General features: G+C 43.0%; 1 protein-coding gene across 2 annotated transcripts in view; it reads left to right on the top strand.

Annotated features, from left to right (window-relative positions):
* The window catches only part of FAXC (failed axon connections homolog, metaxin like GST domain containing), a 68,217-nt gene that overhangs the window by 27,860 nt on the left and 25,540 nt on the right, over nt 1-14,817 (top strand). For both annotated transcript variants that reach the window (XM_029945318.1, XM_029945317.1), the window contains exon 4: nt 2,059-2,282. In XM_029945318.1, the coding sequence (XP_029801178.1) occupies nt 2,059-2,282 (224 nt within the window). The remainder of the gene's footprint in view (nt 1-2,058; nt 2,283-14,817) is intronic.

Below are 14,817 nucleotides of genomic sequence, written 5' to 3'. Positions count from 1 at the left end.
GCCCTCCCAGCCTCTGCTCTTACAGGGGTGCCCAGGCCTCCTGTGTCCCCTAACCAGTGCTCTTCACACTCACCCCTTCTCCCCTCTCCCTCTGCTCTGCCTGGGAGCTTCTGCTCATCCTTCAGGACCCGTTATGCTTATCATAACACCTGTGTCATTCGTCTACAAAGAGTGTACTCTCCCCCGCTCCCCCCAGATCAACCTGTCAATGTAGAGCCACCTTATTCCTCATTTTTACTCTTTAGATGCTTATTGGATGCTATTATGTGGTCACACTTATCGGGACAATTTAGTTTTATTCTCAGATCTTGGACTTGCATAATAATCAAGGGTGCTATACCCCTTTTATTGTGCATTTCAGTCTAGTACAATTAGAATCAAAGTGCTGAGTTATTTTAATGGAATGTGAAAATTGATACCTTAATTACCACAGGTGTGAAAAGAAGAGCAAATAGGAAAGTATTTAGTTTGCATGTTTATAAAGAATTTATTAGAATAAATGTGAGATCTTTTATGTCAAAGGATCCATCGACTGTTCTGACTGTACGTATTAGTTACCATCGCAATGTACTTTTTCCTGCTTTCAGCAAAACCTATTCCTTGACTCAATACTTTATTTTGAAAAATTCATAAAACAGAAATACACAAAGCTTTCTAACAAGATTTGTAAGCATTCTTTTAAAAAAGTACTAAAGGAGAGTTACGATTACAGTATAGAGAGTATGTTGAAATTGGCTATAGATCTTTCCAGTAAAAATCAGGAATGCTTAAAATTTTTTAGAGAAATCTTCCCTTTCTTATTTTTTCTTTCTTTCTTGTAGAGAAAAGAACATGGGAAAGAATAGAATTATATAAAATAATCAACATTTCAGGGACTCTGTTTTTCTTTTAAAAAGACAAGGTCAAAAAGTTGCTATAATTTATTACAGTTACTTGTGTTCTCTCTGCAAATAAAATTTTCACTCTTCCGATTTTTTCAAAGTGGCCATCATTGCTCTATCAACTAATACCAGGAGTAGACATGACTGCCAGTGTATCTTTTTATTGCTCATTTTGGGGAAAAAGTGAAATATCTTACATCTGGTCTCTCACAGCTACATTTTTCTCAGCCTTCAGCAGGAACCCGTTTTTATTTCTATGTACCAGCATTATTAGCTGTAGAAACAGTCCCGCCTTTGCACAAGTTCAGAGAACGAAATCAGTGTCGGCCCGAGTCTGCAGCCAGCACTCCGCACACGCAGCTGCGTAGCTGTCTGTGCACAGAACGTGGGAACTCCTGGACGGGAGCGTTTGGCCACAAGCACCACCCAGATGGGAAAAAACAACTCAACTAAGTTGGTATTTGTGTTCACTCTAAGAGCCCTGGAGAAACAAACTGAAGCAGAGTCGACTTTCTGGAGAGCAAATCTATACATAACATTTATAGTTTATATAGTTTATAATAAACATGGACAGGGCTACCTACTCCCTAATCCTCTGTCAAAAAAGCAAAGGTTTTCTTTTTTAAAAACTCTTGGACACTGTAGAATATAAAATGCACACACAAATTGTATAAAATTGAAAGTGCAGCTTAATTAATAACCACAGAGCATACACCTGCATATCCATTACTTAGATCGAGAAAGAGCGTGAAGCCAGCACCCCAGTCACTGTGCCTCCCTCCTGGTGTCCCCATACGTGGGCGCTGACCTGCCTAAAAGCCTGTTGTTGTGGGTTTCTAGTATTTTCTGAGGGGTTGTCTTAGAGGCAAGGGAGCAGAGGCTGTCCTTGGCAGGTGGGGGGCTGGGCGTGGGGCTGAGGGCGGGTGCCACCAGAGGTTTGCTGGGATTGTAGCATGGCCTCGTTACCTGGATTTTTTTAGTTTCTCTTCCAGACCCGAAGTCTAGGCCCTGACCAGAAGCTGTTTTTCTCTCTGCCATGCGCGCTGCTCTTTGTAAAAGCTGCGCTGACTCATTTCCTCCAGAGTGTGCTAACTTCTGACGCACTCACTGGAAATGGACTCTGTGGAGCTGACATGTAACTAATGCCCGCTAGTAACCTGTTTCCACACAATTCCAGGACGTTAGCTTATTGCCAGTGGGTGGACAATCTCAATGAGACCCGGAAGATGCTCTCTCTTAGTGGTGGCGGTCCCTTCAGTAACCTGCTGAGGTGGGTCGTGTGCCACATAACGAAAGGAATTGTGAAGCGCGAGATGCACGGCCACGGCATTGGCCGCTTCTCAGAGGAGGAGATTTACATGCTGATGGAGAAGGACATGCGGTCCTTGGCAGGGCTCTTGGGTAACGTACCACACCTTCTATTCTATGTTTTCTATCCTTGCTGTTTGCATGATTAGTAAAGCACTGTTAGCGTACTGATTTAAAGTTTTGTTCGGGTTGGTTTCTTTGCTTCCACGTGTGGGCCGCAGCCCCCCAATTAACCGCATCACCTCACTTCCAGGAGCACGCATCTCTCTTCCCAGGAGCTGGGGCGAGACAGTCTCCTGTGGCGGGGCTGCGAGCAGGGAATGTAACAGGTGCTGGCGAGCCCGCTGGCGTCTCTGCACGAGTTGGGAGCCGAGGCTCCTTCTGAGCGGGGCAGCTCGTCCACGTGTAAACAGGCCATGCGCTTGAAGAGCCAAGGGTGTATCCCGGGACATCAAACTCCTAGAAAGGCTGGTGGGGCTGGTTCCCGCCCATCCCGTGTGCACAGCGCCACATGTACTTTCTCACATTAAGCATTTGCGATCGTAGCCCTCCTCTTACAAGCGTAGCACACTGCAACTCTTCTGATTTTGCATTTACTGCACACAGTGGGTTTAACTGTGCTTGGGAAGCCCCTCAAAGAGAAGCCCGGAGCAGCATAGGTCTGGGCAGGCGAGGCTACGGAGAGTGGAGTTATGTGTCCTTTGCAACTTCATTGGACCCTGGAGGTGGGTGGGCCGATGTGATTCTGTACTGGGCAGAGCTTGAGTCTTACAGTAAGCACATCATTTGAATTCAGGAGCTCCTGTGTGTGAAGTGATGTTTTGTCCTGGGGACAACTAGTTTATAGGGAGCCAAGCCCTCTGTGTGAGTAGTCATGGGACCTAGTCTTCTGTGGCTTATTTTACCTGGAGGAGGTGGTTTTTTTTTTCTTTTTATTAAAAAAGGTTTTTTAAAAATGTTAATTTGTTTTAGAGAGAGACAGAGTGCAGGTAGGGGAGGGCCAGACAGAGAAGGAGGCACAGAAGCTGAAGCAGGAAACAGGCTCTGATCCATCAGCACAGAGCCTGACTCTGGGCTTGAACTCAGGAGCTGTGAGATTATGCCCTGAGCCGAAGTCAGACACTTAACCAAGTGAGCCACTCAGGTGCCCAGAGGTGGGCTTTTATTAACTGTCTTTTGGCCCCCTCATCTCCATTCTAGAGCACACCAGGTTCCTCACCTCCTCTAGGAAGTGGGGTTTGGGGTTTGTTTTGTTGAAACCCATCTGGTGCTCCAGGAACTGGGGGCTGTGCTAGGTATAACGTGCCCCTCACAGGGGCACTCACTTTGGCTCTCCTTCCCTGCACTGCACTCTAGATGTTTATGAGACTTGGAGTCCTGCCCGGAGCCTTGGCCTGCCGGGGAACATCCCAACAGCAGGCCAGCTCTCTGCCAGCTTTGTTCTGTGGGGAGTTTGCTGCTGGCTCCTGCCCTACTCAGACATTCAAAAGTACCGCTGGACCTTCTGGCGCTTTACCTCTCTGGGCCCAGAGGGGCTTGCCTGTTGTAGGTATGAATGGGATTAGCCTCAAGTTCTCCTTGTTTCCGTGGAAACAGTATTGGACTTTGAGTCTCACAGGGCAGGCATGCGGTGGGCTATTTCCTCCTTAGTAACGGCTCTATCTGTTCCCAGCTTCCTTTCCAGCTTATGCTGTGGGAGCCTCAGCAAGCCAGGCATGTAGCCCTCAAAGTGAAGACAGAGATTATGCCAGTGAAGTGCTGCCCTTCTCTAAAAATTTAACAGTGTTGGTTTCTTAACCAGGGAGGGGGTGATCATCAATTTCTGGAGCACTTTGGTTGGGAGAACCAGGGAGGAGGATAAGAATAATGATAACCACAGGCACCTGGGTGGCTCAGTCGGTTAAGTGTCTGACTTCAGCTCAGGTCATGATCTTGCAGTTCATGGGTTCAAGCCCTGCACCGGGCTCTGTGCTAACAGCTCAGAGCCTGGAACCAGCTTCAGATTCTGTCTCCCTCTCTCTCTACCCCTCCCCCGCTCAACACTCCATCTTTTTCTCTCCAAAAATAAAAAATAAAAAAATAAAAAGGAATAATGGTAACTGTCCATGTTTCTCTGGCACTTAATGATTTAGCAAAATGCTTCTTCCCCAATCCGGGTGAGATGGGAGGTAGACCTATTGTTGATAGCTTGTGTGGATACCTGGCAAGAATTGCAAACAGCAAGTCTAGATGATTTCCTGAAATGAGACATTGATTCAGCTACTTGAAAAGAACGAGTTTGCTGGAGTTCTATTCCATGTGGGGACCCAGGGAGCTGTCTAGTCTCTCACAGGAGAGGTACTTTTGCTGCCTTTGGGGATCAGAGCTTTTCTTACTAAATGAGGCAAAAAGCATAATCTCTCCCCTCCCCTGGGGTTATAGCTTACTTTAAGATGTCTAAGAGCCTGAAAATGCATCATGACTTTTGTTAAGGCAGTTCAAGATTTGGGGAAATTGTCTAGGGATGTATTTGACTCATAAGGAAAAATTACTTATTGATGTTTCAGTTCAGTTGACTTCAAGGATTGAACACCTTCTATGTGGCAGGAGTTGGGGAATACAGAAATGAGTAAGAGATTGTCTCCTCTCTCAGGTTGCTTATACCTGTTCAGTGGGAGAAACAGACTTATAACTAGGAATACGCAAATTATGGCCCAGAGCTGGTGGCCTGCTGTTTTTTTTTAACGGTCTCTGAGCTAAGACTGATTTTTACCATTAAAATATGAAGCTAAAAAAATGCAACAGAGATCAAATGTGGCCCAGAAAGCCTAAAATATTTACCATCTGATGCTCCATGGAAGTTTGCTGACCTCTGCTCCAAGTAAGTACCCGTGTTCAAGTTGGGCTGTGACAGGTCCCGTGCCAGAGGTCTACGTGTGGTGCTCTGAAGACGCCACAAGAGCAGGGATGAAGTGACAGGGAGGGCTTGGGAGGCCAGAGTGGAGGTGGCAGTTGTGTTGGCCCCAGAAAGTAAATGGTTGTCCCAGGGAAGAAAATAAGTGAAGGACCATCTGGACAAATCATGAGAAAAGGGGTCACAAGTGTGGGACATTTTGGAATCATGGTTGAAATAAAGATGAAAAAGTGTCTGACTTCAGCTCAGGTCATGATCTTGCAGTTTGTGGGTTCAAGCCCTGCACCGGGCTCTGTGCTAACAGCTCAGAGCCTGGAATCAGCTTCAGATTCTGTCTCCCTCTCTCTCTACCCCTCCCCCGCTCAATACTCTGTCTTTCTCTCCAAAAGAGAGAAATTATTATAAAAGGTAATAATTATGCTGAGAGACTTTGTCAGGCAGAAAACATGGAGGTGGTTCAGACTTCTTAGTATAAGAGCAGAAGAGCCATATTTGTGATTTAGAAAAGTGCCGCTGTTGGTGTCATAGTGGATGGCTTGGGCCTGAGGGGTAGGTGGTAGAGAGAGACTGAATATAGGCAGTGCATATCTATGGATGGAGTTTTAAAAATTGTGCTTAAATTAAGATCAAAATAAAAAATTAAATTTAGGGGCACCAAGGGGGCTCAGTCAGTTAAGCGTCCAGCTTCGACTCAGGTCATGATCTCATGGCTTGTGGGTTTGTGCCCTGCTTCGGGCTCTGTGCTGACAGCTAGCTCAGAGCCTGGAGCCTGTTTCAGGTTCTGCATCTCCCTGTCTCTCTGACCCTCCCCTGCTTGTGCTGTCTCTTTCTGTCTCTCAAAAAGAAATAAAAACATTAAAAAAATTACATTTAAACAAAATAAAAATTAGTTGGAAAAAGATGATATCTTCATGTTGGGAAGGAGGAGACAGAATTTTTATTTATAGAAATGAAGAGATTATATAGCTAAAATAATGGAGATTCAATTAAAATTATAGTTAATGAAAGAGGTCAATAAGTTTACAAAGTTACAGACATACAGATGGCTAACAAACACATGAAGAGATGCTCAACATCATTCATCATCAGGGAAATACAGATCAAAACCATAGTGAGGTATCACCTCACATCTGTCAGAACGGCTAAAATTAACAACAGAGGAAACAACAAGTAGTGGTGAGGATGTAGAAAAAGGGGGAACCCTTTTGCACTGTTGGTGAGAATGCAAATTGGTACAGCCATAGTGGAAATCGGTATGGAGGTTCCTCAAAAAAACTAGAAATAGAACTAGCCTATGATTTAGGAATTGCACTACTGGGTTTTTATTCAAAATATACAAAAACACTAACTCAAAGGGATACATGCACCCCTATGTTTATTACAGCATTATTTATAATAGCTAAGCTATGGAAGCAAGTGTCCATCAGTACATGAATGGATAAAGATGACTCCATAATATAATGGAATATTCTTCAGCCACAAAAAGAATGAAATCTTGCCATTTGCAACAGCATAGAGAGAGCTAGAGAGTATTGTGTTAAGTGAAATAAGTCAGTTAGAAAAAGACGAATACCATATGACTTCACTCATATGGAATTTAAGAAACAAAACAAACGAGCAAAGGAAATAAGAAGAGAGAGAGATCAGCAAGAAACAGACTCTTAATTATAGAGAACAAGCTGATGGTTTCCAGAGGGGAAGTGGGTGTGGGGATGGGGGACATAGGGCATAGGGATTAAAGAGTACATTTATCTTGATGAAATAAAATAAAATGATAGAAAGATTACAAAGTAATAAACATGTAAGCATCTTGATATTTCAAATAACCAATTAGGAAATATAATTTAAAATTTCCATTTATAATAATAAAAAATCAAAATAATAGAAATATGATATATGAGAAATATTCAGTACGTACAGAAATTAAATTAAGCAGTCCTAATAAGGGATAGAAGGTTTTTTAGAAAATGGAGAACATACCTGTATTCATTCATTCGAGAGCAATGCTTCTAGAGCCAGAGGTCAAACCTGCCTCCATCACTTCCTAGCTCTGTGACCTTGGGCAAGTTTCTTAACATCTCTAGGCCTCAGTTTCCTTAATGTTTAAAATGGGGCAATAATGGTGAAAAGTAGCACACGTAAAGTTCTCAGAATAGCGCCTGGCATGCACGTGGTAAGCAGTCAGCTAACAAGCAAATGTAAAACACAGCCGTGATGAGAACAGGAAGGAGAGCTCTGGGGCTGTGCAGCCCAGTAATGGGGGGGGGGGCGGTTGTCCTGTGGTCAGTGCTAATCTCCATTCAGCCCTGCATGTGCCCATGTCCCCTTTGGGAAGGTGTGTGTGTTTGAAGCAGAGATGCTACGTGTAGTGGATGCCTGACTTTCTCCTCATGCAAGTAGTGCATATATTGTCTATTTCTATCCCCTCCCCAAAGGGTGAGAATCAAAAAGCATGGAAGATGTAAAAATCAAGGGCAGAAAGGTTAGGGTTGTGGGAAGCAGTGTCTGAGAGGATTTCTGGAGTCAGACCCCCAGGGTTTGCATCTTGGGCTCCACCACTTACCACTGTGTGACTTCCCATGAACAACTTGAACTACTCTATCTACAGGAGGGGAGTGAGGACTCAGTGAGCATTCATGTAATGCACTCTCCATACCGTAAAAATTACAAATAAGTATTAGCTATTATCATTATCACTGCCACAGATTTTGTATATAACACAACTCCATTAAGAACATTAAGTTGAAAAAAACCTTTTCCCTGATTTTTGAATTTATTAGTTAAGTGTAGAAACTTGGGAAGGTTCAGAAGAACAAAGAGAAGGAAACTAAGTCACTGTAATATTATTACTTACTGCTAACCACAGTGCATGTCTTTCCAGTATTTACATGTGTAATTTTGAATCACATATATGTATTTGTGTGAACACATACATACACGCACATGATTTTCTAACCCGTCTTTTCCTCACCTACTATATTGCAAATATTTTTTCTATACCCTAAGTTCTATGTGCCTGGTATAGTACTTAGTGCTATTAATACTGACATAATCCATCAGCCAAAACTCCACTTTGCCTTCTGCCTCTTTTATGTTTTTTTTTTATTAAGATTTTTTAAAGTTTATTTTGAGTGGGAGAGAGAGAGCATGTGCAGGGGAGGAGCAGAGAGAGAATCTCAAACAGGTTTTCCACTGTCAGCTCAGAGCCTGATGTGGTGCTTGAACCCACAAACCCTAAGATCATGACCTGAGCCAAAATTGGATGCTTAACTGACTGAGCCACCCAGTTGCCCCTACCCAAGGCTTCTTTGACGAGGTGACACTTCAGCTGGACTCTGAAAGATAAGCTGGAATTAGGCAGGCATCTGTGTGGGGGCAGGAACCGGGTGGGGCAGGAGGCTAGTGTGGAACACAGAAGGGACTTCACATGTAAAGGCTCTGACATGAAAAGCAGCCAGGACATGAAAAGCTCCTTTCAAGGAGTGAAAAGATGACTGGTGTGCTAGAAACTGTGTGAGAACCAAAGGCATGAGGTAGAGGTAGGCAGGGGCTAGATCACAGGGTCTTCATATCACTTAAATAATCTTGGGTTGTGTTCTAACAGCCATGGAGGCTGTTGGACGTTGAAAGTAGGGAGGTGGCATGACCTTATTTATATTTAATGTGCTAGAGGAACCAAGAGTGGATTTATTTGGGGGCCCAGTGAGGAGGCTGTTGAGGTCCAGGAAAAAGAAGATGGCGTTGTAGATTACAGCCGTGGTGTAGAGTTGGACATAAAATGATGGATTAGAGCTATATTTAGAGACAGGGTTGACTATAATTTGGTGACTTGATATGTGTATGTGTGGAGGGGGAAGAGAGGTGGTGAAGAGAGGGCAGGGGTAAGGAGTAACCAGGTTCTTGACATGAAAACTTAGTGAGCAAATCGCCATTCAGAGTGGGAGAATGCTGGAGAAAAGGGGAAGATCATGAATTTCAGGTGTGGGTACGCTGAGTCTCAGATCCCTGTGAGGCAGATGTGAGTGGAGATGAAGCATATGATAAAGATGCCCTTTTGAATCAGTATAAAAAACACAAATTAATTCAGTAAATGGTCTCGGAACAGCTGGCTAACCATGTGTAACAAAATAAGTACGGTCCCTCTGACTTTCTGTCATACACCTGAATAAATTCAAAATGGATTAAGCATTTTAGATGCAAAAAATGAAACCGTAAAGGTATCAGGATGAAATAAGGGAAACTTTGATATAATCTTGAACTTGGGAGAGTTTTTCTAAATATGGTACCAAAGGGAAAAGCAACAAAAGAAAAGTTGATTTGTTAGGTTTCTTGAGAAAAAGAAAACCTCCTGACATCAATGATCACCATAAATAAAGTTAAAATTGAAATAGAAAGCTGGAAAAATGTTTGCAGCATGTGACAAAGGAATTAATGTTACTCTTTGAAGAACTTATACAAGTCAGTAAGAAAAGTGCATATTTGCGGGAGAAAACTGGGCAAAAGACATAAAAAGAGAATTAGCAAAAACAACACAAATGATGGGGGGCACCTGGATGGCTCAGTCAGTTAAACATCTGACTTTGACTCAGGTCATGATCTCACTGTTCGTGGGTTCGAGCCCTGCACCAGGTTGTGTGCTGACAGCTCAGAGCCTGGAGCCTGCTTTGGATTCTGTCTCCTTCTCTCTGCCCCTTCCCTGCTCACGCTCTGTCTGTCTCAGTCTCTCAGAAATAAAATAAGCATTAAAAAAAGAAAAAAAAAGCAACACGAATGATGAATAAATATTCAGCCTCTAGTAATCAGAGCAATTCAAGTTAACAAATGAGACACCATCCTGTCAATCAAATTGGCAAAGTGTTTCATGTTTGGGTGTGTGTGTTTTAATGTGACATATTGGTGAGGGTGGGACAGAGACACTGACGTGCTCTACTGATAGAAATAAAAACTAACACCTACTTTCTGAGGTCGAGTTCAACAGTTTCACAAATCATAACATTCACATATTTATTTATTAAATAATTTTTTAAAAACCCAGGAATCAAAGCTTTGAACCTTAACAGGAAGAAACCTAACAGGGATAAATGTCAAGTTCTCTACTTAGGTCCCCAAATTGAATTCCACAAATATAGGGTCGGGGAGAAAGGTGTGAAAAAGAGACTTCAGGATTTTAGTGGATTTCATTCTCAGTATGTCACCAGTGATGGACTGTCAAGGAAGCCAATAAAAACAACATAACCTTTTAAATGCTGCCTGATGTTTCAATTTAAAAGTTGTTTCCTTAAGGAAACTTTTCTGGATCTTTCTCTCAGTGTGTCGGGCATATTTGTTCTGCTTTCTTCCTCAGAGCACTCCCTGTACCTTCTTTTAATGTTTTAATGCTTTGGTTTAACTGTCTCCTCAGCTCCACTGATGTTTTTATTTCTGTCTCTAGGGCCTGAGTGCCTGGCACACACTAGTCATCCAACAAGTGTTTGTTGAACAAAGACGTTCAATGTTAAGTTCTGGGATCCATCTTTTTTTTTGAATCCCAAGCAGGCTCTGTGTTGTTGCACGGCGCCTGGGGTGGGGCTTGAGCTCATGAACTGTGAGATCATGACCTGAGCCAAAATCAAGAGTCAGACGCTTCACCGGCTGAGCCACCCAGGTACCCCTGGGATCCATATTTTAAAGGAACTTGGTCAAACTCAAGTGTATCCAGAGATGGATGGTTAGGAAGGTGGTTAGTCTCAAAATAATTTCACGCAAGGAATTTGAGGATCCTCGGGAAGGATGGTCCGCAGAAGCGAAGATGTACAGATCATATACCAGCTTTTTTCAAATTCGGGAAATGGGTAGTGACTTAGGTGTTGCAGCAGATGATAGACATGTTTGGGGAGGGAAAGGAAGACAGAGGAGAAGGTGGAGTATTAACGTATGGGAACGACCCCAGGTTACAACTCAGGGTAAGGCTGCTCTTTAAAACAGACCTGTCCTAAATTGAAAGGGTTTGTCTTGTGATGTGGTAGGAGGGGCTGTTCTTCGGAATTACTCCAAGGTGAGCTTGCCAACTGCCATCAGGATAGCTAAGGCGTCTTTTTATAGGCGGTGAGATCTCTATCTAGAGATGGTCCCTAGGGGGTCCTTCCAGTTCTGATGGTTTATGATTTTATATTGGCTCTCTAGAGAGGAGAGCAGAGATGATCTTCCAAGCTATAAAACAAGGCAGAGGCCAAAGTAGAGATCACCCAAGTTCCGGTTGATCTCTTGGACAGTGATTTATGGTAGGTTGTCTCTCCTGCCTTCTGCAGGTCTGGTCCCTTAAGTGAGCTGTGTTTATATTTCTTGTTATTAAATTTACTTTATAAACTGTGGTTGGTTTCCAATAAACCTCTCTTCTAACTTTCCACCTCTTTGAAAGTTGTTTTGACTCAAAGGTTTATGAACAGGGGAATTTTGTTTTTAAGCGAGTTTGGGAGTAGGCTATTTTAATAGCTACTCTTCAGACCCTGTTTAATTATATTATGCAAACAGCACAGCAGTCACATTAGGATTTGAGGCCTAGTCTGGGAGCCACGTGGGCCACAGCAGCCACACTTAGTGCCTCGGAAGGTGGAGGTGATGGGCTGGTGAAGCCTTTTGGACTTTTCTGGTTTGAAAAAAATATGAGAAGCATGAGGTTATATATCACATATGAGCACATGTAGCATATGTTGAGGGCAGAGGAATAAACATATAGAAGTAGTTATGCCTGGGGTGCCTGCGTGGCTCAGTTGGATAAGTGTCTGACTCATGGTTTTGTTTCAGGTCATGATCTCACTGTTGTGGGTTCGAGGCCCACGTCGGGCTCCATACTAAGAGGGATTCTCCCTACCTCTCTCTCTCCACCTCCCTTGCCTGCTCTCTCTGACTCTCTCTTAAAATAAACAAACTTAAATAAAGCTTTAAAAAGAAAAAGAAGTAATTATGCCTGTCAGTCTAGCTAGAAAGATGAAACACACAGATAAAAGAAGAAAATAAGAGACACTAAAGGGAATGTTTTGGAACCTCAAAGGATTAGTGCTTCGTAATGCAGTTTCCAAGCCCTTTTCCAAATTACAGTCGCTTACCCAGCATAATCGTGGTTCTCAGCTCTGATTACGCATTAGAATCACCTCAGGGGCTTATAAAACACAGCTACACAGGCACTAGGCCAGGTCCAATAATTCAGATCTCTGGGAGGGGGGTCTGGGGAAAGGTGTTTTTTAAACAAGTCCTTTAACATTTCTAAGGGCAGGCCTAAAGATAGAAGCTACACCCAACGTGAGGGTCTTGGGCCCACTCTGTGATTGGTCAATACCCTAAGTGCTGTGATTGGCTCCCACTAAAGGTATCAATGTATGGTTAAAGTAACTGTTAATAATAATAGGCAATAGTGATTGGGTCACTACCTATGTCACAATTTCCTGTAACTCCCCCTTCCCAAACTCATAAAAGCCCTGCCCCTCCTTTGTTCTGGGCTCTCAGCATGGATCCACTGCACCGGTAAAGTCTGTGAGCCCGAGCTTAGGCTCAGCCAGCCTAAGCCTGTAATAAAACCGCCCTTTGCTTTTGCAAAAAACAACAACAAAAAACAAACAAAAAAAAAACAGTAATTCAAATATGTCTGTAATCTAATCTCAGGCAGCCAGGGAGGTTAGAAAGGCTGGCCTGGGTGCTGGAAGGAGGGACTGGGTGGGTAGAGAGTCATGGAAGGAGCTGCAAGAGGGGCCTGGGCCTTGGTTTGAGCATCTATCAAAAGGGATAAAATTAAGAGCAAACTGAGCCGACTTAGTTCAGTTTTGTCTCCAGGGTAACCCTGGTTGGGACTGTGCACATGGTGCTTTGCACAGTCTTTCCTTCTTTCCTTGTTGAAAGCCTAGTAGGCTGATTTTTGGTGGGGATAAATTTTAGATGTTTAGATACATTACAAATATTTTAAAATGTTTATTTATCTTTGAGAGAGAGGAGTGCACACGTGCAGTTGCATGAGCACAGGGCAGGGGCAGAAAGAGAGAGAATCCCAAGCAGGCTCCGAGCTGCCAGCACAGAGCCTGATGTGGGCTTGAACCTATAAACCATGAGATCATGATCTGAGCCGAAATCAGGAGTTGGATGCTTAACCACCAGAGCCTCCCAGGCACCCCGTAGATACATTAAAAATTTTTAACAGCATCTTCAAGATGTCGTATCTTACCACACTCCTGAGACCTAGTTATCTTACAGATGAGAAAGCCCAGTGAGGGGCAGAGAAGCGAAGGAGTAGGAGTCAGGCCACTCAGCCAACTGTAACGCTTTTCTTTGGCTCTAGTACAGTGTCTGTATGTTTGCATGGTGGCTTGTTAAAATCACATGCAGGGATAGTAATAATTGGAGTTGGAAATCATAAATTCTGTTGTTACCTCTATTGATTGGGTTCCAGGGAGTGCCTAAGTGTTTTTACAAGTTCCTACTGGAGTCCTGTACTCACCTCCTGAAGCGGAAGTGATTTACTCTGACAGGTCTATACATATTCTTCAGTAACTCTAAATTGCTTCCAGGCCAGTAATGGGCATCAACGTTTCTTTTCAGAAAGTCTAGACTTACAGAGGGAGGAGGGAGGAATGGATGGCCCGGAGCTGGGGCGTCATGCCTGGTGGGGCCAGGCCCTACTCCTGGTGTCTGGTCCCTCCTGGGGCCTAGGCAGTTGGGTCTGAGGTTGTGGCTTGTTTCTTTTGCATTTTCATTGTTTCTATCTCAGTTGGTACAGGTATGCTGGTTATTCATGAAGACAACAACAAAAAATGACCTTTAGCAGAATAAAATTAAATGCTAATGAGTACTGAGTTTTTAGACATCTTTGTGGCTTATGTAGCAGCACAGATTGGTTGGTCTAATTCTGACAGAAGTGATCTGGTCTCTACTTTATCCTGGGGGCGTTCTAGCTATTTCTTCCTTTGAGAAATGTGTCTTTGACTCTGTGTTTAAAAATTTAAGGTTCCAATTTCTGAATGATTAGAATAAAAGAACGAAAAATTCACAAGATAGCACCATGTAGATAATACTCTTTTAAAGTCTTTATCGGTGCACATCCTTTCCTGTTGCCAGATACAGAGGGCCCCCTGCATTTGTGTTCTGGTGGGCTGATTTGCCTGGATTCGCTGCCTAGACTGCCTGACTGAGGCAGGAATTATAATAAATGATGACTTGATGTATTATCATACATCATTTTTATTTAAAAATTTCAATTTATATTAAAAAGACTGATAAGTAGGGGTGCCCGGGTGGCTTAGTCGGTTGAGCATTAGACTCTTGATTTTGGCTCACGTCATGATTGTCAGTTGTGAGATCGATCCCTGAATCAGGTTCTCCGATGACAGCATGGAGCCTGCTTGGGATTCTCTCTCTCTGCCCCTCCCCTGCTTGTGCATCTCTCTCTCTCTCAAAAATAAATGAATAAACCTTATAAAAAGACTAAACAACATTTAAAACAATGGAAAAAAATTTAGATGTCATCATTCTATTGCCTAACTCAGTAACCGTTTTCTATTTTTCTCTATCTTCTACATGCAAATTCTTAGGAAATATATTTGATGTACACATATCTTTGTATTCTGTTCATTTTTTAAAACAAATGTTAAAATTAAATATGCTTTACTTTGGAGTAATAAAGTAGATGCAGAGGAGTGAAATTACTGGGTGGAAGGTTATGAACATTATTAGGTCTGTTCCTAGGCACTGCCATGGTGTTTTCCAAAAGAC

This window comes from Suricata suricatta, chromosome 7 (genome assembly GCF_006229205.1).
Source record: "Suricata suricatta isolate VVHF042 chromosome 7, meerkat_22Aug2017_6uvM2_HiC, whole genome shotgun sequence".
Lineage (NCBI taxonomy): Eukaryota > Metazoa > Chordata > Mammalia > Carnivora > Herpestidae > Suricata > Suricata suricatta.
This window is presented reverse-complemented; position numbering and strand designations above follow the sequence as displayed.